Source organism: Acromyrmex echinatior, chromosome 2, assembly GCF_024713525.1.
Source record: "Acromyrmex echinatior isolate Ae372 chromosome 2, ASM2471352v2, whole genome shotgun sequence".
NCBI classification, from domain to species: Eukaryota; Metazoa; Arthropoda; class Insecta; order Hymenoptera; family Formicidae; genus Acromyrmex; species Acromyrmex echinatior.
Genome location: NC_141853.1, coordinates 12,738,963 through 12,765,118, shown reverse-complemented (window position 1 = coordinate 12,765,118; position 26,156 = coordinate 12,738,963). Strand labels below are relative to the sequence as shown.

Below are 26,156 nucleotides of genomic sequence, written 5' to 3'. Positions count from 1 at the left end.
AGAATTCTTTAATAAATGGGTTTGAATGTTTTGAATCATTAAAACTTTGTATTGAAACGTAATTTTAATGTAAGAACTATTTGTAGAGAAATAAAATATGTTCTTTTTTTCTTTGGCCGTATCTAGAATATGGTTATAACGATGTTAGCGCACATTGAACGTGTAGTTACATTATTATAGAATTTCATAAATAAGAGCACGAACTTGGCGCTAAAAGCATGTTTTTTAAATACGGATCCCTGTTTCTCTTCGTTTTTTGCAAATAACTTCAAAATGGCAACTTATGTTGTAACAAATTAGCGATAATACAAATCACTTTTCATCCACTATCAGAAATTACGAGTATTATAGTAGTGTCACATTCCATAAAATTTTTGTATTCCGACAGTCTCCTGTTTGACAAAATTTTTTCTATTTATATAAATGTATATTAAAATCTTTAACAAAAAATGAATTATTCTTCTATCTTTGCTCATATCTTACATGCACATATTATATATGATAGGAATAGAAAAGTTAAGACGCATTGATTTGTTTTTCAAAAATTGATAAAAAGTAAGCAGATACAATCATTGATAATTTTATCATCAAATTTTATGATTAGATCTTTTATTTTTATAATGGAAATATTTTTTCTACCAAAAAATATTAAATAAACATTTCTTTTATGTTTCAGCAGCACTTTCTACAGCCAAGTTTTCAGTTGTAATCGGCTGCATATCTTTGATTCCATCCTTGGATATCTTTTGAACTTTGAAATTTGGTAAATTAACGATTAATCGCTTCTGAATTTCTCGTACGCATTTTTTCAACAATGCATATGCTTCTTCTTCAGTACAATCTGCAAGAAATATTTCTATTTATTAGTATTTTTCGTTTGTATTAATTTGTTGGTCGTTTTATTTCTAAACGTGTCTTACTGTATTTGTGATATCTGTCTAAGACAGACATGGAGAACATCCCACCATATCCGTGAGTCGCGTAAGGAACTTTTACACAGGATGCTAAATAATCAATAAAGTATAACTCTGCTCCTAAATCATCATCGTATCCGGCCAGTAGCATATTAACGAAGTATGGAGTCCTGCTTCTAAGATAATCAGCTAGATTTCTCCTTGTGAAACAAGCTGCAGCTTTGGGAGATAATTCATAGCCATTTCGCATTTTGTATAGTTGAATATTTTTCCCAATATATTCCGAAAACTGTGTTGTATCGCCAGATTCTCCAGATATTGCCATGACAAGCTTGTCGGAAATCTTATGAATTTTGTGTTCATCTGCAAATTATAATCATTACTGTTTAATTATCGTTGTAATAACAATTATTAATAATGTAACAATACAACGTAAAGTTTAATTGAAAATATTGATAGTAGACGATACATTACCCAGCAAACGAGAATGGATTGAAATGGATGCAGATTTTCAGAAATATTGATTCACGAATGTTAAAATGAATGCTTTTCAATCCTAAATGCACTTTTATTCATTTATAAGAATTGCATGGAGCATATCTCTATGCTTTTCAATCTAAAAATAATATTAGCTTTTTGTACATAACATACACGTTGTAAATACTGTTCAATTCAACATTTTAAACAGAAAATGTAGTTTTTCAATCCAATTGCATCCAACTGAATCTAATTGAATTCAATTGAATCCAATTAAATCCAAAAAAAAGTATTCGCTATTCTCTCTCTCTCTCTCTCTCTCTCTCTCTCTCTCTCTCAAAATGCATTTGGATAGAAAAAAATTCAATCCATTTTAATCCATTCTCGTTTGCAGTATACACATTGCTGTGTACATATATTATAACATGATATATTGAAAATGATTTTTACTACATTATATATAATGCAATACGTTTAGATGTGTATATTGAGTATATATGCATGCGTATATATGTATATAAGTATCATCAATAACGAAAATTTGATGTGGCAATAATATAAAATATGATAAATGTAATTACCGCTTTTCATAACTATAATAGACTGTGTAGTTGTCATATCCGCCGCGACTAACACGAAATCTTTGCACTGAATACCAATTAAACACTCCATTTTTCTAATACTTTTATATTCGCGACTGCACTCTCGAGAAATATAAATAATCGACAAACACAGCGAAAATGCTTGTCACGAAAATGACAAATTAACCTTTCGTTAATCCCAATATAAAGCCGAAGCCGGCGGCACACGATGCTTGGTTTCTTGCTGGATTGCCAGAATAGATTCTTGCCATCATATTGGGTGCGATGTTGGCACTATCAGTACCGCAGCCAATACGATACGTGGCAAGATTTTAATCCAAGTAAGAAAACAAGCATCGTGTGCCGCCGGCTTAATAAATCTGTTCATGTTACTTGCACTTTTTGCCACAGTGAGTGCTTTCCAATTGTAATATCCCTAGACACTTTCGTACACACGGCGACACAAGTTGCGTTCTAATTGTCCGTTAGGTTTGTTCTACAATAGAGACGTAAGCAGTAAGTCGTAAGAAATTAATCAATTATAGCCGATTATTTTTCTCACACTTAACTGTGACTGGCCAATTTCTTACAACTTGCGACCCTATTGTAGAACAGGCATTATCTTCGACACAATGCTACACATCTAGGGATCAATTTTGTAACTTCAAACAAGATGAAAATTACAAAAGTGAGTAAATTTACTAGGCATTGACCAATGAAATTATCACTATTATCGCTATAGTATTGGGTCACTATCTAGTGACAAAAAACTGCGGATACTTTTTAGATGACCCAATATGTATTACAATAGGCCCGTATGCAGAACGCGCTCACAACGATGTTAGCGCGTTAACATGCTATAATTTATGTTACGCATACTATAGAATTTTAGAGATAAAAGCGCGTTCTGAATATAGGCCCTATCTATAATGTTGAAACGATATTATATTATAGCGCAATCTGCAATGTTGCAACTATGATGTAAAGCCTTGTCTATGCTAGAAATCGGTCCGAGATAAAGAAAGAATTGACCAATCGCAATGATCAAATTGTTCAAATGCAATTTGTTAATTTTTTCTCTGTTCCAGATCACACAATCGATCCCCAGATGATCAGACTCTGGGAATCGATTTTGTCTTGAAACGAAGTGAAAATTACAAAAGTGAGCGAATTTATTAGAATACTGATAATTTCATTGGTCAACACCTAGTAAATTTGTTCACTTTTGTAATTTTCACCTTGTTTAAAAATACAGAATCGGCTCCCTGATTAGATAGAGGATCTTTATTCTTCGGTATAGCGCTTTTCTGAATCCAGAAATCGAGCCCAACTTTTTCGTGATCGGCCGCTTGAGTTTGGTCTCCTTCTTTTTATTCCGTAAGTTACCTACACGATGGTATGAGTATATACCTATACGATCATGTTGCGCAGTGTGTTACATTTGAGGCTAAATTTTGATTGGCTGCTCCGAATTCATAACCCCATCACCATTGTGCGCATTAAAACATTTCATATTCTTACATCATGATAACGTGACAAAATGACGTGAATATCATATTTGATCATAAAAATAGAAAATATATAGAAATATTCTTTACAATTTTAATTGCAAATTTAATTGAAATTGTGACGTTCGTGATAATAAAGCAATTCTATAACTAAATTCGGATTCAGCATCCAAAAATGATTAAAACTTACTACTAAAATGACTACAAGTCTCGTTTTTGTGTCCAAAAGGAGTCATTTTTTGATGAATAATCGTGTTATGTTCGAATTTTGAGTTATTCCTTAATTAATTTGAAACTATAAATATACTTAATCAAAATCTTAACTGACAAGAGCATTTAATTAATATGGCATTATTATTTTTATTATTATTATTATTGTTGTTATTATTATTATTATTATTACTGTTGTTGTTGTTGTTGTTGTTGTTAAAGAAGAGAGGTATATAGAAGATATGAAATAATTATATTATGTTGCAGCATGTGACCTGCAAATTTTCGGATTCAGAAATAGTTACGAATGATTGTGCACGTGACACATTGCATGGCGTATTCACGGAAACAGATACATTTTCGGAGAATAATGCTTACAATAATTAGCCTAAAAACTGTTACCAAAACGAGGCTAACCCATCTTAGATAAACAGAGCGTGTTGCATGAGCGATTACTAAAAAAAAAAAACGTGTTTTTCTACGATTCGCTTCCGTTCTTAATGTCCTCGTTTAATTGTAATGACGCACGTTATAATCCACGAATGCGAGCAACATACATCCGAAATATTCGTTAATCAATCGACCAGTCATTTGCCATTTTTTATACACACGCAATATATTTCAACGGTTAAATGGTTAAGTATCGATTTGACTTGATAAATTTATTTATAATACAATTAAATTTAATAATATAAGTAGAATTTTGATCCTGCGAGCTGACAGTGAGGAACAATTAAACAAATAAGTACTAATAATAATTTACATAAAAGACAATAGACCAAGACTTTTAGCTTTTTTGACCGTTGGAATAATCAGGAGTTTGAAACTCGAAGGTGAGTCGCGCATAATCTCGCCCAGTTCCAGATATACATATATTTATATATATATATATATATACACACATCTTGGTCGTATCGAACGATCTCGGCACGGTCAAATACACGGTAACTTGTAAAACTCGCCGCGTATCAGCGAAGGTCGCCCACTGCATGCCGCGCGAAGCCGCGACATCGTTCCGTTACGCTCGGATCCATTCGCGACTCGTAATACGTTCACTGAACTTGCCACGATGAACCATGCCAATAACGCGAGTGCAGAGGGAGGTATACATTTCGCTACGATCGAGCGAAGGCGCGCCGTATCGGATCGATCTGCGAGGTGCGATTAGCGAGAGCCTCCTAATAAGAAGAACCGACGCAACATCCCGCTACCGAAACAGTTATGATGGATCGCCAGCGTTTTTTCGATTAGTCGATCATCATAACACGCATCTATTTACATAATGCGCCAATTACGTTCTCGATGCAATCTCGATGAACAGAAAGAAAAATGCACGTTACGATGAATGCGTATAAAAATTTAACCAATAGTGCTAAAACGAAAAAGTAGAGCGAGATCATGCTTGATGACGCAGTCAAAAAATAGGTACCCGAGCCCTTCTCATTTCATCGTAATCGCTCTAAGAATTTAAACGAGCAGAGAGCTGTCTCGGAAAAACCGGAGAGATCTCCATTTAGATAATGTTCACTTCTGCCGATGTAGAATAAAAGAAAAGAATTCTAAAGAATTTCCAAATAATATAGAATAAATTAAACCAAAATTTAAAAAGAAAATTCATTCACATAAAAGTGGATAAAAATGGATATAAGTGAGAGAGAATATACGTTTCTTCAATTAATACTTTGTTAATTTAATCAATCAACACAATTCTTAATTTTACCAACCATGACATAGACGTAACAGAGGTATAGTGCATGCATTTGAATCGAATCCACTAATTTTGATTAATATAAGAAAATAGCTATTCTCTTCTAGATACATATGAATAAAGAAGAAGCGCGAAATGTGATAATCATTCGCGGCATTTTTGCGGAATGGGTTATTCTCGAGGAAACATCCGCATTCTTATTAGAGATGTGCACATCTTACATATATCACACCTATAATATTAAAAGTCAAATAAAGTAATTTATATTTAATCAAAGTTTCTTTCAATCGAATTACAACACTGATTTGTGTGAATTAATTTCGGTTATTCAATCTTTTAAATATTATTCGTGATTTTTATGTTTTTAAAATAAGCATGTATGTATGTACGTACGACCACAACACGCTTCGCCACCACGAACGAAATAAATACATGCGACAACGATACCGATAATAATTAGAATCTAAATCCTCAAAAATATATATTGAATATGTGACACGATTTGCTACGAGCCCAACCACGTTCCATAATGGATATATCGTTGCGACGAAAGAATTCTAGATGAAACGTGTCGCGGAAACTACTAGAACGCGAGAAAAAGTGATTTTGGTTGTGCGTAAAATCGAAAAGATATCAATTCGAAAATTTTCTTCTTTATTGTAAATTGATTACGAAAAAACTACGTTTCGTCCAAATAGATGATCTTTTGGAATTCTTGCTAATCGGTCTGATGCAATTGGATAGTTCCATTGAAAATGGTAGCAAAGATGAACGGTCATTGGCCGAACGGTTTACCCCCACATGTGTACTCACAGGCTATATAGAAGACCCCGCAAGGAATTTAATCTTCAGAACTGAGAGTCAGTGTCACGGAAATCTACCGAAAAATAATTAAGTGAGTAAAATAAATTTTCATTACTCTCGAACTCTCTTAAGATCGCTCATACATTTATCTATTCATCTATCTATCTATCTATCTGTCTATCTATCCATCTATCCATTCATCAATCCATACATGCATATATATATATATATATATATATATATATATATATATGGATATATTCATATATCCATATGTTGAGTGTGTGTGTGCGTGTGTGCATACTTTGCTTTCTTTACATTTCTAAAGAAATTATGTTATAATTGTAACTGTGTAATTCTTTTTTGAATTCTTACATAGAATAAAATATTCTATGCTTATTTATTGTTAATAAAAAATTATAGCAAACGCAAGTGTAAGCACTTTTGTCAAATGCTTAATTATATAGATAATTAAACCATCAATAATACGACTTTAAAATCTAAGAAAAAGCAATTAATTATAAATTTCGTTATTCGATTGTGTGTGTGTGTGTGTGTATATATATATATATATATATATATATATATATATATATATATATTACTACACGTGCGATAGATATATTTGTTACTTGAAATATTTCCCTAAATAGCTCATATTGTAATTTTATTTATTTATTATGATTTAATTATTTTTCAAAAGTAAAACTTATTTAAATCAAATCTAATTTGCAATTTGTATTTGCAATGCCTATATTTTATTTATTATTATTATTATTATTATTATTTAATATAATTAATCTATTTGTTGTCTCAGTTAATAGTTACTTGCCTTGTGTTTACTTTTACTTGATAGATATACTTGCATGATAAATTATATTTATCAAGATATATTTATCAAGCTTCGCGTTTTAAAGATAAATACTAACTAAAAATTTATTTCATTCTTGAAAACAATGCAATTAAAATTGAGATAATTCTTTCGAACGTTTCTTTCATATAAAATATTTAAATAACATGTGAATGTTTCTTATCACGTATTAATCTTTTTTTTGTAGAAATAATTTTTCTGGCTTAATTTCCGTCATTAAGAATTGTCATTACGGAACCACTCCTAATAACCTCATGAGAGATATTTGCAAATTTTTTTTCTACGCCAGATATATCGCGTGCAACTAAATAGAAAATGTTTGTCGCCAGGTGTAAAGATACAGTTAGAAACTCGTTTTGTAATTTTTTCACCGTGACGTGTACCGTTTTCCAAAGGTGCGCCGTGCATCGTTTCTCATCGTCAGTGAGAGCAATCTTTCTCATTGCTTTCACAATCGTCACTTTGTTACCTTCATCGTCACCAATATTAACATCATTTAATTCATCATTTTCGATTGCATCATTTTGTTTAAATCAAATTTATGTATTATCTATATAAATTTACGATAAAATCATCATCTATGAAAGAGTATGATTAGCATGATCGTTTTAAGCACTAATTTTAAATGCCGATGATAACATCGTTTTTTTTTAAAGAGACGGACATGACATATCTTTTAATTGAAAATGTTTTTTTCAAATTTTAAATAAAAAATATTTGGATAAAATGAAGACTCTCCACGCATTGAACATCAATAGACACAACATTTTTCCTTGAATGCTCTTTAATTTCTACAGTTAGCTCGAAGTTGGCATGAAAATCAAAGCTTTCAGGAAAAATAGTTAGTGTAACAATAATATAAAAATATAAATAATTTTCAATATAATAAAAATTTTCTCAAGTAGCACAGCAGCGTCTGGAAAGCGCTAAAAGAAGCTATATACTTTTTTTTAGCACTTTTTTAACGCTTCGTACTACTTGAGTTGATATAGGACAAATTCATTTTCACTTAATACTTATGAATTTTATAGATCCATGAGATAATGAAAAGTATTTTTCAGTAATGTTATTATTTATATAAAGTGAAGAGATCATGCGAAAAGTTTCCGAAGACGTTCGTAAGATAGATGCTGTTGACTTTACTACTTGTGGATTTTACTTGTGAACTCCTCGACTTCCGCGATCATCGCACCGATTACCTCCCTTCTTGTACTCTTTTTTTTAATTTCATTTTAGTTTCTTTTTATTTTTTTCGGCGGACATGAGAACCGGTCGTTGCTACGATCGACAGTAGGTCATGACCGCCTTTTGGAGTAACGGTACTTGTCGGGTTCAACAAACCAGTACCGGCGTGCCATCGGCAAGTGGGCTAACGAGCGATCGGCATGCTTACCGTCGAGGCGACCTTAACCACTGTGGCACACTTTCAGCAGCATCGTACAAACATTCTCGACTTGCACTCTGCTACTATGCCCACAAAATGTATTCAATCGCTTCCGTTTCTTATTCTGTTAAAGATCAAGGTGAAGCTCATCGTCGGTCGTTTATCCCTATAAATCTTATTATTCACTATCTGTATTCTATTTCGCAATTAAATTGAATATTTAAGATTCAATCTACTGTAAATAACTATCGTTTGTAATTTTATGTATCGTCTTTAAAAAGAAAACAGACAATTTCTTATTTTCACGTTTCAACAGTATCCATAAACATTGTTGTTATTTTTCTAGAATACAATAATAATCGTATTAATTTTGATCAATATTTTCTGATGGCGGAACAATTGTAATTTTGTATGATATTATCGAAGGATTTTTATTTTACTTGCGCAAATTTTAATCTCACAATATGAAATATATAAAGAAAGACATTTGAATATCAATTGAATTACTCCATTATTTGTCAAAATCATCGTTTCAATTGTCGCAGCACACTTTCATTTCTGAATCACCCTGAATTATTTGTATTGCATATCTTTTTCTACTGAGTTTCCAAAATCAAGTCATTGCTCTATATTACTCTATAAACATTAAAGTCTCTAACAAAATTGTATATAATTAGCCTCCTCTTACATAAATATACGTTCGATTATGTCATATATGTGATATATGTATAATAATCAGAACTGTTACGCTTCCCTTATCGTTACTCTGTTATAACAATGATTTGCCGATGACGAATTTTTGTACAACTATAATGGATAACATCGGAGTTGGAAAAGTCACTCGTTGCTGAAAAAATTAACTCGGCATTCATTACTTTGTAATTCATTACTTTTTTTTTAGTCGTTATTTGTAACAAGGTTACGTTACTCATTACTCGTTACAAATTATCTTTTTTAGTTGGTAAATGCACAATAATGCGAGTGATTTTTCAAAATGACTTTCTCAATCTTCGTGCAATCTCAGCGTTTAATTAGTTATTATAATCATAAAAAATTACGTCATTATTAAATTATTTTTATAAAAAGTAACAGAAAAAAATATGAAATAGTAACTCTTTCATTTCCTAATCCCTGATAATTAATAGTATAATCCATGCGCGCATACATGTGACTTTTGATATACCCGGGGAATGTGTATATCAGTGAACACAATCGCCGGTTGTGAAAAGAATATTTGTAATTTTCATATTGTATAAATATTTACGAATTAGAAATTATGCTAAAAATGATATGGTGAAAGCTCCTTTTGGCAAGAAATTCATTCTAATTTACAGATACTCTTACAAATTATATATAATTAAAAATTCAGCAAAAATGTCTTTTTTTTATTACAGAATGCAATATAACCAATACGTATCGCTCTGTTTGATCGCACTTGTCTTGGGACAAGTCGCGACATTACCGCAACATTCTCAATACACGTTGCAATACCCGCAACAGTATCAACAACAACAGATCAGAGAAGAGAGAAAATTCGCTGAAAAACCGAATGCGATGAAAAAAGTGGCGATCGATGATCTCGAGGATATTAGCACTAATCAAATTCAGGTAAAAGATTTAGACGCACGTGCGCACGAACAATTAATTTAATTTAATTTACAGTTGTCCCCTATTTAATGTTTTCTATCCTCTCTGAGAAATATTAGGTGTTGGAATTAATTCGTAGCGTTTTTTAATGAAAGAATGTTATTTATTTCACATGAGCATTAAAAAATACATTAATGAAAGTACTTCCCATCACTTGTAAAACGCTACGAATTAATTCCAACACCTAATATATATATTTATTAGGTGTTGGAATTAATTCGTAGCGTTTTACAAGTGATGGGAAGTACTTTCATTAATGTATTTTTTAATGCTCATGTGAAATAAATAACATTCTTTCATTAAAAAACGCTACGAATTAATTCCAACACCTAATATTATGATATATATTATGTGCATTCTCGTTATTAGATGTTAATGGCAATGATTGCGAACATAAATTATTCGGAGTTGCGAATATAATTATTTCGAAGGATTAAGGTAATATTATCCATTTTAATTTTGAATAATTTGTGATGATTAATTGAACAAGTGACATGATAATTGATTTTAATTGACTAACTTAGAATTTATACATTATAATACTAGAATAAATTATTAAAGACAATGTTTTATTGATTATTAAGTATAATAGATTCAATGTAGCTCCTTTAGCTGATTTGTTTAGTTGAATTAGTATCCATTTATTAGTTAGCCTTATTTAAAATTATAATTGTTTAATTTAATTTAATTATTATATTACTACGTCAAATACAATCACAATAATAGATAGGAACCGAAGGAATAAAATGTTATTCAATTTTCCATTACACTTGTAATATAAATATGTATATATCACACACAAAATTCAGCAACTTATCTTTTTCTCCACTATATCATATCGTGATATTCTTTGGTGTTTCTGTGTAGGAAGGTAGCAGCAGCGGTTTCTCATGGTCTAATATGTTAGGAATGCTGATGCAAATGCTGCTAGGTCAGACCGGAGGTGTAGCCGGACCCAGCAAAAATGAGATAGACGATGGCACGACTGTGAGTCCATGGACCAATCTGCTTTCCGTGGGTCTGAGAGTCCTCACGGCACTGCTGGGCGGACCCCAACAACCGGTGGATGGTATTGACAAAGTGGACAATCAAAGTAGTCCCATGCAGGTAAGTAAAAATAATCGTGACATTCCAACTCGTGAACCTCAGTTCCACTTCAAACATTATTTTTCGTGAGACTGATATCGATGATTAAGGGCCTACTCTGTAACTCTTAACGACTATAACTGTAGCGTTACAATACGTGTCGTTGGCTTTGTAAAAGGAGCCACGCAAAGGAAGGGATGCTGAGGGTGCACCTGGGTGCCCTTTGCAGTGCTAAGGGGACTCAGGAAATGATCGAGAAGAGACCGAGAAAAGAAAAAAATTATTACTTTATATGTATAATAAAAAATAATTTGAAAGAAAAAAATTCTCCAATATAGTCACAGCTTTAGGAATATATTTCACTCTACCTATAACTATGGCATCTACTAAAAGAAGTTTTAGAATAAGTTAAAATTGATAAAATCATATTTACGCTCCATAATGGGGCAAGAAAAGCTAAAAAATGCTTGTGCAACAATGCTTTCTATTGAAAATGAAATAATTAAAGACTATAATTTTGATTCCTTAATCAATAGTTGGGTAGAGAAAAGTTTTTGATTTATAAAACTAAACTTATAAAATTGTATAAACTTATAAAATTGTATTATACAGTAAAATTTATAAAAGTTTTTATTATGGTTTAAAGGTTTATAAAGTTTTATATCGTAAAGTTTATACTGTAAAATTAATAAAAATTTTAATTATACTGTAAAAATTTAGAAAAATTTTAATTATACTCTTTTGTTATTTTCAAACCTTCAAATTTTTTTAGTATGAAATTTATAGTAGGAGCCCAAAAACCCTTTGTACAACCCTGGTTTTGTATATGGTAAAAACTAAAAAAACTGTGCGACGACACTGCAGTAATCATGCTACAGTTGTACAGTCGTTCATTGTTAAGGGTTAAAAATAGCTTAAACAGCTCCTTATTCTGATTGTAAGTGAAAACATCATTCTCATACTCCAAGATTGACGGAGATTGTACAATATAATATCGAATCCCTTTAGTTGCATCCAGGATCACTGAGTAGATTGTAATCTGATATTAACACATAGCACGTAGATGTACGTATGTAAGAGAATCTCGTAATCTGTGAGATTTAGGTTACTGAGCATGTTATCTGAAATGTCTTTGTCGCGAAGAATTCTTCTCTGTCGCAATGCAAAGAAACCAGTGAAGATTGTAAATTCATATATACCTATAAATATGTATAATAGATTGCTAATGCTAGATTGTGTTACAAATGCTATATATGTATAATATCTTTCCTTGCTATATTTTGTATTCAAGGAAATTTTTAATGTAATATAAATAATTCATTTCCTCTTTAATTAAAATATCTAGAATGTATGATTGTATCTTTATTTTTATACTGATGTGCATTATATAATACTTTGCTTCTTAATAATGAAATTTTATAATTACTGAAGGGAGAATTATAGGGGCAGTCTCATTCGTATTACAATTTGGAGTTTTACAGTAAGAGTTTAAATCCAACACTCATTGTTAGTAGAAATTCATAAAATACGCACGGTTGCTTATTGTCACGAGCTACCCATGTACGACAACTATAAGAAAGGCTGCGTCGAATAATTGTCCTAATTATGGCTATTATTTTTGCATACTTGCGTCTCTTTACGTTTTCTACACAATTTAATTTGTCTCACAGCCGGAAATTCAACAATGTCTTACTTCGCTTCAATCTTTGTGTTTGACGATTATATTTGCGTGAAAAAATATATAATTATAAGGTAGATAGTTAAAAAAATAGGCGAAAATTTTGCTTTCGTATGAAATAAAATTTGATTACAACTTTATTGGCGCAGCTAATGGAATTGTAGTTATTTTATTGACTTAAATATTGATTCGTGTCGTTCATTATACGTTGTTAATCTGGCAATGTGCGTTAATTGCAAAATTGCCTTCGATATTATTCTACGATGATAGAGTGAAAATTGTAATATTATTTTTTTTTTTCAATATGTTACTGTTAAAAACAGCGTTCGTGCTTACACGCGCTTTTATACACACACGCGCGCGCACACACACGCGCACACACACACACACACACACACACACACACACACACAGAGAGAGAGAGCAGCAGCAACGTGCCAAATGAAAAAATATTCACTAAATTTTTTCATTTTGTGCTCTCTCTCTCACATTCCTTGTAAATAATTGTCAAACTTTAGACTTAGCGCACACATGATTGGTGTCGGTTGTTTAGAAAATTTTGACTGCGGTGCTGGGCGCGTTTCTAGGACAGGGCAGAGATCCCGAACAAGTTGCTGTAATGGCGAAAAATGCTTCTGAGGTTAGTACGAGTCTATAAACGAATGAATTGGAACAATGACATCTAATTCAAACTCTTCAAATTTTTTTATCTCACTTTTAGAACGAAAGCTACAAATGCGTGCTTTATTCTTAATTATACTTTGTTGAAAATGTTAAAAATATCAAGTGAAAAATGGAGGTTGAATTAGTTTAGTTAATTTTACTTAACTGTCATCTCCGATGAGCTTATTAGTATATTGTATTATATTTATGTATATATTATAATCTACCTGCATTTTTAATCCAACTATTTTATAATCCAACTGTTTTATAATCCAGCTTCTTTTGAAATTGCTTTTAACATATATGTTAGTTCTTGCAATATTCTCGCACATACAATATAAATAATAAATATGATTTTAAATAACTGCGCAGATTAGACAAGTTTAGCGTTGACGAATACAGGTCTTGAGCGATTTTGCATGGGAAATAATGTAAAGCTTATTATTTAAAAGAAAACAAGTCGTAATCATATGAGACCATAATTTAAAAGAAAGAAAGTACATACACAGTTATGATCGTCCCAGTTCTCTATTGAGAATCATTTTCATAAACCAATCTTTATAGCTATATGTACTGTAATTTGATGAGCTGTAAGTTAATTTCGCATGTATTTCCAAATAGTACTGCAGATCGTAATGAATTTTTAAAAAATCACTTTTCTAAATTCTTTATGAATTTCTTTAATTAATCTGTTTGAAATTAATTTAAAAAGTAATCACCCGCGAGCATTGCGCTCACGCGCCATTAAATTAATGTCACAAAAATTTATTTCTCATACATAAGTATTATAAATTATTTTACAAGATAGAATAAAATGCACAGCATTATAAGGTATCTCAATTATATTTTTAACGAAATGTCTTAATTTAAAGATGAGCCTCAAAAATGAAGATCTCTCTGAGATAAAAATAAATAAAGTGCTTTGACAGTATAATTTTATTTGATTCTATGTAAAAATTAATTTTAAAATGTTTTTGAAAGAATATCATATTATATAGGATATATTATATATTTATGTTTATTAGGATATACAATACTATTTATAAAAGCTATTTTAATTTTATTGTGAATTCTTGTAAATTAGAAAAAGATTTTCTCTTGTATTTGAGAAAGAATTCAGAATTAATGATGTAAATCTCTTTTGAAACTTTTAAATTTTTGGACCAGAAATAAGAGATCTATCGTGCTTAACCGTCAAAAATTTTTTTTTCCGTGTATGCGTCTTTGTGAATATGATCGCTTATATCTTCGTTTATACGTGTTATTAAGCAGTTCATCAGTATAGTCATCAATCTACTGGACGCCCTGAAAACATCATTCTCTCATCGTTCTCTGACGGCTCGCTCACTCGGAAGACGCGATACCGTTTCCGAAGCTGCTATAGCGTCGATCTCTATGCTAAAGGTAAATTCAAGAAATGATTATCAGTATTCACCGATATATATATATATATATATATATATATATATATATATATATATATAAACGATAATTGAAATAAAATAATACTCCATTTGCGATTTCATGCAACATTTAGAAAATTATTAGTGATTTGTCGTTTTAAGATACAATAATTGTTAGATGCAGTCATTTATAATTACATTGTTGTAATACTTATTATAATATTTATTTAAACATCATTCTAATTGTTACGTCATTATTCATCTTCGTGTTATTACACGATTGTTTTGTATTATAAACATATCAGAGAAAAAGGAGAAGATTATACATTAAACGTGATTACATGTAATAAGTTGTTACACTTTTGAGTGAAAACACACACACACACACACACACACACACACACACACACACACACACACACATATATTATAATTGTGATTCTAAATTTAATTCGCTAGGGCTACATGAGATCCGTCAAGTCCTTTAGTTACGTAGGTCGTGCAGAGGAGGAGGGACAGCGTGGATGCGCTGAGAGAGCACTTTGTGAAGCTAGTGCGGAATGTATCGCCGATACGCAAGGTCCATCATCGATTTTCTGCCAACTTGGATCGTAAGTGTCCATTTTTGTGTGTTTAATTTTTTTTATATCTGTAATAAACTAAACACTTGGAACATTAGCGTAATTTTACCATCTTCTTTCTATAGCAAGCATTGAAATATAACATTTCGTCATTTTTACGTTATGTCAAATTTATTGAAATTATAACAGTTTCAGTCTGTGATAATGAATAATCAAAGATCGAATTAAATTTCCTCAGGTACGCAACGAGTTATTTCCTGCAGAGGCAGAGCGGCGTCGGCTTTGAGGCCTTATACGAGGCAGGACGACGTGGTCGCACAGGCGAGGATTGCAGAACTCTTTTTATGGATTGCAACGCTGTATAAGGCGAGTTTAATCCTCACAGCGTTCTGTCGAACGTAGCTTAGATTCCGCGGGATTACGGATTCTCTTTGCCGACCAAAATTAATTTGAAGATTTCTCGTACTATCCGTGCATTCTGTGTTTTATCTTCTGATGGAGAACAATATGAAACTACTCGAAGCTATTTGCATACATTACAGACAACTAAATAATATAATATGAAGGTTTTATAATTATCGAAGAAACATTTAAAAACGTCTTGGTTGGGTCTTTTATAAGACTTAATTTTCGAGCATTCCTGATGTTTTTCGTCAAGCATTCGAATGACATGTATTTTCAACGGAGTTTCCTGCGTCCTATAGCTTAAATTATGTTAAAACAAAAGTATATAGAGTTTTAATCAACATATTCACGGGTGTGCACCAAGCCGGGATTCTCATCGAATCTAGCTAGCTCGTCAGCTCGACTCGAGCTCACGGTTGAACACATTTCTTCAGACAGAGAATTCGTGTATGTGTATACACATGCTCAATAATGCAGATTTATTTAACATCAAATCTGCGATCCCAATGTCGCGAACAAACAAGGCACACTTGATGCTTTAATCCCGCCTGTCTCGATAACAATTAGATTAAATTTTTTGATCGAATAAGTTTGCTAATATCTTTATGAATTAGCTTTTAATAATACTCTTTGGTCAAGTTTTATCTACTAAAGTTTCTTTTTTTTTTCCTATTTGTCACGTTAAGAATTGTACGCATATTTTTTCGTATCGCCGAGTTTCGCCACATCGATTATACAACTATATTTATTTCTATTTATTGTGCGTGTTATACGTAGATGTAGTATTTGTGGTTGGAACTCGGCGCGAGTTCTGATCGTTCTGGTATTTTGACGACGATGACTATTATGTGCAACAGGAAGTTTATATATGAGTATATATAAAATTGTTGATATATTTTAAGTTTGCGATTAATAAAATTGTTTTAACATCTGAAATGTAATATATATCTTCAAAATATAAAACTGTGAATAATGAAAGCAATGGAATTCATATTGATTTAAGCGTTTATTAATGGATTCGTTTCTCCCATTATCAATGATCTCCAACCTGCAGCCTGTCTGTCAAACTTTTTGCCATCAATACTAAAAATATATAGTCATATTTTCTATTTTATGTAAACCAGTTAAAGTAGTTTATATAACTAGTAAAAAAGTTGGCCACACCGCATAATCGAAATTGAAAGGGTAGTAGTCGCCTGCCAAATCAAAATAGCTTGTAAAATAATTTTATTATATTATACATCGTTGTATTCGCTAGAATGGACATTACAATTTTTATTACATCAAAATATTTATTTTACAGAAAAAAATTATGCTTACTTCTCCGTTCTCTAATATAAATATTTTTTCTCAATGAAACTGTATTTACAATCAAGTTTAATTGCAGCCGTTTAATTTCAGACTATATTCATTAAATCTATCTCTGTTAGTTTAAATAAAAATGGATGACTATTTCTACAATAGCACACACCCCGTATGTGCGTACATGCATGCGCGCGCGTGTGTGTGTGCGTATGTGTGTATGCAAGGCATCCGATAAGTTTGACAAAGCGCTCGTGTGTAGATAGAATGGACTGAGTCGAAAAGTCCTCTACCATTTTATAATTTTCGCAATAGTTAACAATATTAATTATTAAAAATCGCTAAATATTGGTTTTCAATAATTATTTACTCAAATACTATTAGGTGTTGGAATTAATTCGTAGCGTTTTTTAATGAAAGAATGTTATTTATTTCACATGAGCATTAAAAAATACATTAATGAAAGTACTTTTAAAACTTATAAATACTTTGTAAAACGCTACGAATTAATTCCAACACCTAATATTATTTTATACTATTATTTTACAGAATGTTACATACAAAAGTTGTTTGATTTCGAGGGATGCATGAGATGATATCATTAGTTTGACCATAGATGGCGTTGTTAAGGTCAGGGAAAAGTCACTTTAAATTTTTCAAATGGAACTTCCTCATTTTTCATTGCATATTCTTGTAGAATTACTTATCTTGAGAGCTTTCCGAAACACTATAATAAAATATTTTTCCATTAAGTAATTTTTCATGTTATAACCCAAACAACACGAAATCGACTAAAAATCGACTATAAGTTGATCGAATGTCGATTAATAGTCGACTAATGCCCATTTCAATGTAGATTAACTTTAATTTCGGTTCAACTTACTCTTCGTCTTTTTTTAATCTTTAGAATTAGAAAATTGTACAAGTTCAATGATTCTAATTCTTTAGGTCTGCTTGGATAGTAATCATTGATGAGCGACGGACAATAAATATTCGCAGAATTTTCATTGAGAGCTTTAATTTCATTTTTTTTCACTTTCACTTTTCTGTTTCTCATTTCATTAACGTCAATCCATTTGACAATGGTATCACTGTCTGTACCATACAAGGGATTCCCTAGCAGTGTCTCCGCAGCTTCTAAAGCACCGCAATCTCTGTTATTTAATGAACGCATCGCAAAATTCCAGTTTCGATGCCGAGGGCTTATCGGAATCTATCATTGCAAAGTCTATATTGCATTTCTCCGACTTTATCGTGTATTTTGTTAAGTACGAGTTTAAAAACTCTGATTTTTCTCCAATAAATTGTATGTCCATATTCTCCTCCTAGACTAACTTGATAGCCGGATTATAATCTGCATTCATTCCTAAGTCGTTTAAGGTTGCAAAATTAAATACTCTGACTATGCAAAATAATTCTCTGCGTTACTATTTCCAAGCATTTTTTATTTTTGCGCTGCAATTAAGACACTTCCTTCTTGGAGCGAAAGTATTGGACACTTTACGGCAGCGAGCTTTCAAAATAATCAGTGATTGGAATACGATGATTTAAGAAATCAAAAAAACTTCTACCTCTATGTCAAATCTCTATGTTAAAGATCGTGTTAAAATCGGAGAGACGAAGAAAATGTGGTTGCGTTCTCATGAGAATGGGCAATGGAGGGGACCATTCTTTATTTTTAGTATATTTATACAATTCGCATGACCTAGATTTTAATGGGTCATGGGTGCTTTGAGGCCTACCTTTTTGAAATACAGCATAATGCGTCGCCGATTTGTGCGCATTGTCGTGCGAAATACTGCAGATATGGCGATGCACACGCTGTTGTTTTGCCCATCTTGGGTCGCGGAGAGGCATGTCATTTTTTGAGCGGTTGGAGCTCGATGTCCTTGACAGGACATACGTATTGTCAGGGCTATGTGCTCCGCTGCGTGTTGGACGGGCCTCATGGATTTCTGCGAGGTCATACGCACGAAGGAGTGGGCCGAGTCGGAGCGTCAGGCCCTGAAGAGGCAAAGGGCTCTTTTAGCTCGGACTTGTCTGGAGTCTGACAACAACTATGTGTAAAAATGTATATATAATATACATATTTAGAATAATATTTAATATAATGTAGGATAGGATTCTAGCTTTAAGTAGTATACCGGACCATGAAAGTGAGACTTGGATGCACCCTGATGAAATGCCGCCGGGTAGGCGGTTCCAAGGTGTACCCAATCTGATCTTGCGAAGATGCTGAATAGGAGGAATTTCTTAGCAGATGATGGTGTCCACTGTCCTTCCTTATAGGAGGGACGCCAGATTCATTGAATCCTGCACAATCAGAAGACCGGCTCCTGGGTGTCTTCTCTTCATCCGATTAGGTTTTCCTTCGGGAGCATCCCGAATAAGGGGCTATGTGAAGATTTTTCTCCTCCTCGCAAAAAAATGTATTCATACAATATTAAAAATTCATTCTGTTGCAATCGAAATAAATATTAAAAGTTGTGTTAAAATCGGAGAGATGAAGAAAATATGGTTGCGTCCTCACGAAAAGCGGGCGATGGAGGGACCATTCTTTATTTTAAGTATATTCATAGAATATTAAGAATTCATTCTGTTGCAATTGAAATAAATATGTAATATGGTCAATATTTATTATAATTATAAGTTACATATATACTATTATATATATATTTATACATATGATATATATTTATATTTATATATGTATATATCATATGTTTCAATTTTTTCTAACTGTATTGCATGAATTGTATCTTATAGAAGGTTACGTGATAAGAGTCGAAAATATATACATTTGTGATACTTACATTACTAGAAAGTTGTCCCATATATCTGTACTTTGAAAAGTAGGTGATATATCCTTAAAAATTCATTAAAATGAAAAGGTCAGGCCATGTTCAAAAACAGATCTTCAAAAAAAAACCTTTCAACGTAAAATCATATGTTATTGAAAGTGCGAGTTCAAAACGAATATACATACAATATTCAAATAAAATCAGATTATAATTTCATTCTAGAAAATAAGTGCGATATGTTATTCTTAATGCACAAAACATAAAAGCCATTTATTGAGATTTGATTTGAAATTTATACTAGCCGGTAAATGAAAAATAATTGCTCGTAATTCCAGAGTACCAATTTTATTAATGATTCGGAAAAAAAACATGGCGACCTGCTCCATTGAAAAACTTTCAATGGATGGAATATTAAAATAAAAGAGTTATGAAAATGAGATTCATTCAAATTAAAAGTCTACAATCTTTCTTTAGTATCCTCAAAATTGTATCCTCAATAAAAGTGTATCCTGAAAAATTTAAACTTTTAAAAATTTAAATGATTATCTAAATTTAAATTTTTGAGGATACCCTTGATGTATGTTCACTTTGGACTGACACTTTTAATAATATATCAGTTACTTGTCATGATAATATATTATTAGGTAATTTAATTTTTTAATTTATATATTTTCACTTTGAACTGGCACTTTTAATAGTACATCAATTATTTGTCATCGTAATATATTATCAGATCATTTAAATTTTTAAAGATTTACATTTTTGAGAATACGCTTTATGTTCATTTTAAACTAGGATCTTGAATAATATATCAGTTACTTGTCATGGTTTTATATATATTAGGTGTTGGAATTAATTCGTAGCGTTTTACAAGAGATGGGAAGTGATGGGAAGTACTTTCATTAATGTATTTTTTAATGCTCATGTGAAATAAATAACATTCTTTCATTAAAAAACGCTACGAATTAATTCCAACACCTAATATATATATAAAGCATGTATATATGTATGTTGATATATGCATGTAGGTGGAATAAATTTTCTGTTTTTTCTTCTCTTTGTAATATTCCCATGGTTCATTAGTCTATATATATTAATCTACAAATGTAAATTGTATGTATGTACGATTATTACATTTTAATAAATATAATCAATAAAAATGATTTTATTTGTTTACTAGTATTCATAAAATGATTTTTTTTTTATTTTGATCTTACTAAAAGATTTGCCTGCTGAAGACTCTATCTATCTTGCAAAATAGCATGTGTGATATCTATGTGTGATATTGATGTATGTGCGTTTATAACATATTAAAAATACAATGTCTGAAAAAATCAAACTGTGTGTTACCGTCAACCAGCGTGAAGTGTAAAGACTTGAGAAACCGTAACCGTACTTTGCTGTCGGATGACAAGATTTATTATCAACAGTTTCATACTGAATCTCTTTGAAGAAGGAGTTCTCTGAATTGTCTCAGTGTTGCGCAATCCTTTCTTCTTTCGGATAATTTCTTTACGTTAAAGGTAAATGAAACAAATAATACAATTTATCAATATTAATTCACATATTTATTATTACAAAAACGTTAGCTACTTCTATATAATAATGACATGATTTACATTGAAATATAAATAATTTAAAAAATATGAATATTTTGTAAAAAAAAATGTTTATTAAATAGATGACGTTCAAGTCTTTAACAAATTTTGGAAGCTTTGGGAAAGCTCCTTGGGACAGGCCTATCGAGCGTTATCACAGTGACAGAAGTGGCTACCATCATGGATATCGTAGGTATGTTAAATCAAATATCTAATTACACCTAAATGCTTAATATTAAAATTTGTATAGATATTTCACAAAATGATTTTTTTAATAACGTACTCTTCTGAATTTCAGAAGTTCCAAAGGAAAGGGAGGAACTAGCGCTGCACTGAGTGCGCTGACCTTACTCGCTTTCCTATTTCTCTTAAACGTCATGCAGGTAATAATGTATACGTGCAAATGCATATTACTATATATTTTTAACACTCTATAGTTTGCCAACGGTACAGTACCGTCACGCAAATTCGACGTTCCAGTCCGTCGCGCCGCGTCGCGCCGCGTCGCACCGTACCGACGCGCGACGCGACGCGACGTAACGACATAATAACGTCGAGGTAAGAATATTAATCTTCTTGAAATTATATTATTATATATATATATGTATCTTTATTATTATATATTGTAGGCAAAAATATAAACAAAATGTTGCTTAATAATTATTTCTACTCAACGTAGATTTCTTCAACATCTTCTTGATGTGGTATTATGTTTATAATATTGTGAAACATATTATATAAGAAAAAGGAATATAATTAAATAATAAAATTAAAATAAAATTTAAAATTTATTTTATTCTGTGATATCTTAAAAGACTCAAAAAGTGATACTTATTTTCTTAAAGATTTAATTTTTTTCAGTTAGAAATAAACTGCCATGTTTAATTATTTAGAATAAAATGAATGTAAGAGATAAATATATAAATTTATTGTGCTTATTTATTATAAAAGAAAATGTAATACTAAAAGCAAAACAAAATATTTTAACTTTAATAGATACTTTTATCGATATATATTTATACGGTAAAAAATGTGTAGTTCGTTAATATATTCACTATCATAGCCATATAGTTTCTTTCAGTCATGGTGTGCACTATATGTATAATATAATATAAGGTAACCCGAATTTTCCATATGAGTTTTTACGTTTCTATGAGTTGAAATAAAGAGTTGAAAAATTTATAATAAAAATATGATATTCGCGAACGTTGAGATGAATCCTTTTCAATTCCAATACATTTTTATTCATTTACAGAAATTGCATAAAGCGTATTCTATGTATATTTCTATGTCTTTCAATCTGAAAAAAATTTCATTTTAAATGCATTATGAATATACTATTCAAAATATTAAAATTTTTTTCAACCCATAAAATCTAAAAAAAAAATGAAAATAGATTACGAGTGTTATTAAAATATGCATTCAGATGATTCGAACGAATTAAAATTTCAAATCATTTTAATCCATTCTCGTTTATTGAAAAGAGAATACACATGCACACGACATATATGTATGTGTATATGTACACACATACATATGTATGTAATATTTATATTTGTTTGTCAGTTAATAATTTTCTATTCTTCTCTAATTAAAAAATTACTGGCATAATATTTATTCATACTTCCTTTTAGCAATCCTTACAGGATAACAACTCGACGCTCGTTCCAACGACCACTACGCTGTTGTTGCGAGATACCGAATTACCAATCATCTTGGACAATGGAGAAGAAAAGAAAGCGGAAACGAAAGACAATTTCGCACGTATAGCAAACGTGTATGCCTCAAAAGCAACTACAACAAAAGGCTATGCGCAACGAAAGGACTAATCATCTGACAATGTTATATTTTTTGAAAAACTCTTTTTCCAAATGTCTCACATGTTTCTCGCAAATATTTGAAAATACTTATTCTTGTTCCTTTTTTTAATTAGATAGATTTTTAAATTAGATAAACATTTTGTACAGTTAAATATTATAAATAATAATAAAAATGTAGACAATAAATATAAAATTCAAAAATATTTAAATAAAAATTCAAAAATGTTTTTTCTAATTAGTTACAGGATGACCTCTCATGAGCAGGTAGAGTGGACTAAATTAAGTAGAAAGATCCTCTATGATTTTTCAATTTTTGTAATAGTTAATAAGATATTAATTTCTAAAGATACGCCAAATATTAGGTGTAGTAAAATTACGCGTAGAGAGATACAGATTACTAAAGCCATCTATTGCAAAAATAATGGATTTCTATTTACTACACCTAATATATGCATATCCGCCCGAGCTATCGTCAAATGCAAGCATGCGACGTAATCGCGTTCAGTGCTGCACTGCGAAGAGATTGTTTTCTTTCGCCGCTTGTTCATTATCAATTTAATGCTCGTAGTAAACAATTCCTTTCGCACCTAACAATCTACGATGATAGGCAAAATAGATGATTTTATCTCAAGGCTACGCGCTTGTACTTGGTGTAGATTATTAAGCGATATTTAGAAATTAATATCTCATTAAATATCACGAAAATTGCAAAATAATACAGGACTTTTCGATTCAATTTAATCCACTCTATCTACTCACAAAAAGTAATCCCACAGATCTAGTACACTCTGTATATGTCGGAGTTACCCTAATTTAATTTCAAATATACAGTTATTTATTAATTATCGAAAAATAAGGAAAATTTTCGATATATTTCATAAATCTATTATATTTTATCGATTACAAATGTTATTTAAATAATAAAAGAATTAAAGAATAAAACGGAATAAATCTACAATTTTGATTGGTACTGCCATTTTTCAGAGAACTATAATAGATGTTATACAACTGTGATACAACTATATATGTACCACAATCATATATTTTTGATGAAAAATGTCATCATCATTCCAATTTGTTTCGATTTGACTCTATATGATTAAAGGGTATCTACAATAAGTAGGTAGAATTAGAATTCATTATAAGTATCAGATACTTAATAAAACAACGTAATAATTTAAAATAGTAACCGTTCATTAACACACATAAATAAACGGTTTATTTTAATTTATTTTTTTCTTTCCTGAACATGAGATCGTCAAACGTATCATTATCATATCATCATTGTCATTCAAACATGTGTATTTTAATATTTGAAAATGTTTTCGCGTTTCTTATATAATTCTATTTATATAACATTAGAAACATTTAAATATCCATTTTTAATCCATTTTTTGTCATACTCATTCATATATTGCATAAAAAAAATAACGAACAGTCATGTGTATTGCTAGATTAAATACGCAATAGATTTTCTCTCTCTCTCTCTCTCTCTCTCTCCCCTCTCTAAAGATATTCCACGTTTTTTCAAAATGTGTTATTTTTACAAGGAAACAAATAGAAATGTGTTATGTTTACTTTTTATTAATTTCTTCTTCTTTGATAAATTATTTGCAAAATCATGTTCTCTCTCTCTAAAAAAATTTTGCGACTATGATTCTGCAAAATATTACACTGAAAAAAAAAATTAGCCGAATATAGCATAACATTTTTAATTGGTTGCAGCAGCCAATTTTTAGTTGCGTTAGTCTATCGAAATCCTATACTGACACGGCGGAGGAGCTAAGTAGATTAAGAAAACGCTCAATTTTCTTCAAAAGTTACATTTCTATAAAAATCGAGCAGATTTCTATGTGCATTAATGAGTACAATAAATACTTTTAAATGAAGACAAAAGTTCGAAGACAAAACATAAAATATTTTAAATAAGAAATACAGATTTAGATAATACGCGCGCAGGTGTGTGATGTGTATAATAGTAGACAAATGGAATAGTTCTATATAGTTCATCATATGACACAATATAAATAGATCGAGCATGACGCATAAACTTGGCTGACACGCGAGAGAGAGAGAAAGAGAGAGAGAAAGAGAGAGAGAGAGAGAGAGAGAGAGAGAGAGAGAGAAAGAGAGAGAACATAATTTAAATCTCTGTTCTTTCTCAAATAATATCCATTTCTTCCCTATATCCAATGTATAAGATTAATAACTTTAATCTTGGTTTAACTTAATCTTTATCTATATATAATTCTTAGAACTAGAAAAAGATGAAAACTAAGTTAAACAATAAGATTAAAATTCATTTACATTGGTAGAAATGAGATAATAACGGAGAAAATAATCTTCTGTTAAACAGAGAAAAAAACTTGAATAATATTCCCTCTCTCTCGCACACGTCAAATAATTGTATCAACAAACAATTGCCTGATGTATGATATGCTCGGTCTACATGTATATGTATACTATACCTACCTGAGAATTATAAAACATTTGGAAAAGTATTAGCAAAAGTGCGTTGAAATAATTCGAATAAATAAAATTAACAAAATAAATATGGATAACAGGATAAAATAAATGTAATAATGAAAATATTTTTCCAAAAATTTCGTAACTGATTAAAATAAAGTTTAAGGAAAATTATTTAGAACATTATATATTTAATATTATAATATTTTGAATGTAAGAAGAAATTAATTGTATAATTTTTACAATTAT

General features: G+C 30.8%; 3 protein-coding genes across 10 annotated transcripts; 2 read left to right on the top strand and 1 right to left on the bottom strand.

Moving 5' to 3' along the window:
* Window positions 1-530: 530 nt before the first annotated feature.
* On the bottom strand, window positions 531-2,242 carry LOC105152866 (proteasome subunit beta type-2). Its single transcript, XM_011067390.2, is given in 4 exon segments — window positions 531-803; window positions 805-841; window positions 921-1,277; window positions 1,973-2,242. Coding segments are annotated over 4 exon segments (513 nt in total). The 5' UTR covers window positions 2,064-2,242; the 3' UTR covers window positions 531-775.
* A 973-nt stretch (window positions 2,243-3,215) lies between these two features.
* Window positions 3,216-16,898, top strand: LOC105152865 (uncharacterized). 7 transcript variants are annotated; one of them, XM_087402748.1, is made up of 8 exons: window positions 3,216-3,349; window positions 6,097-6,293; window positions 9,852-10,065; window positions 10,972-11,211; window positions 13,422-13,508; window positions 14,801-14,935; window positions 15,394-15,545; window positions 15,754-16,898. In XM_087402748.1, the coding sequence occupies exons 3-8, from the start codon at window positions 9,853-9,855 to the stop codon at window positions 15,878-15,880; spliced, it is 954 nt and encodes a 317-aa protein (XP_087258874.1). In that variant the 5' UTR covers window positions 3,216-3,349; window positions 6,097-6,293; window position 9,852; the 3' UTR covers window positions 15,881-16,898. The 7 variants fall into 7 exon arrangements, with proteins under 7 accessions (XP_087258874.1, XP_087258876.1, XP_087258875.1 ...); XM_087402749.1 differs by lacking the exon at window positions 3,216-3,349 and adding an exon at window positions 3,446-3,517; XM_087402747.1 differs by lacking the exon at window positions 3,216-3,349 and adding an exon at window positions 4,572-6,010.
* A 3,936-nt stretch (window positions 16,899-20,834) lies between these two features.
* LOC147910507 (uncharacterized) lies at window positions 20,835-25,141 on the top strand. Of its 2 annotated transcripts, XM_087403165.1 has the most exons (4): window positions 20,835-21,546; window positions 21,705-21,814; window positions 21,920-22,004; window positions 23,256-25,141. In XM_087403165.1, exons 2-4 carry the CDS (start codon window positions 21,705-21,707, stop codon window positions 23,448-23,450), a joined length of 390 nt encoding a protein of 129 aa, XP_087259291.1. In that variant the 5' UTR covers window positions 20,835-21,546; the 3' UTR covers window positions 23,451-25,141. The 2 variants fall into 2 exon arrangements, 1 of the variants encoding a protein (XP_087259291.1); XR_015544165.1 differs by lacking the exon at window positions 20,835-21,546 and having other exon boundaries at window positions 21,553-22,179; window positions 23,256-23,378.
* The last annotated feature ends 1,015 nt before the right edge of the window (window positions 25,142-26,156 follow it).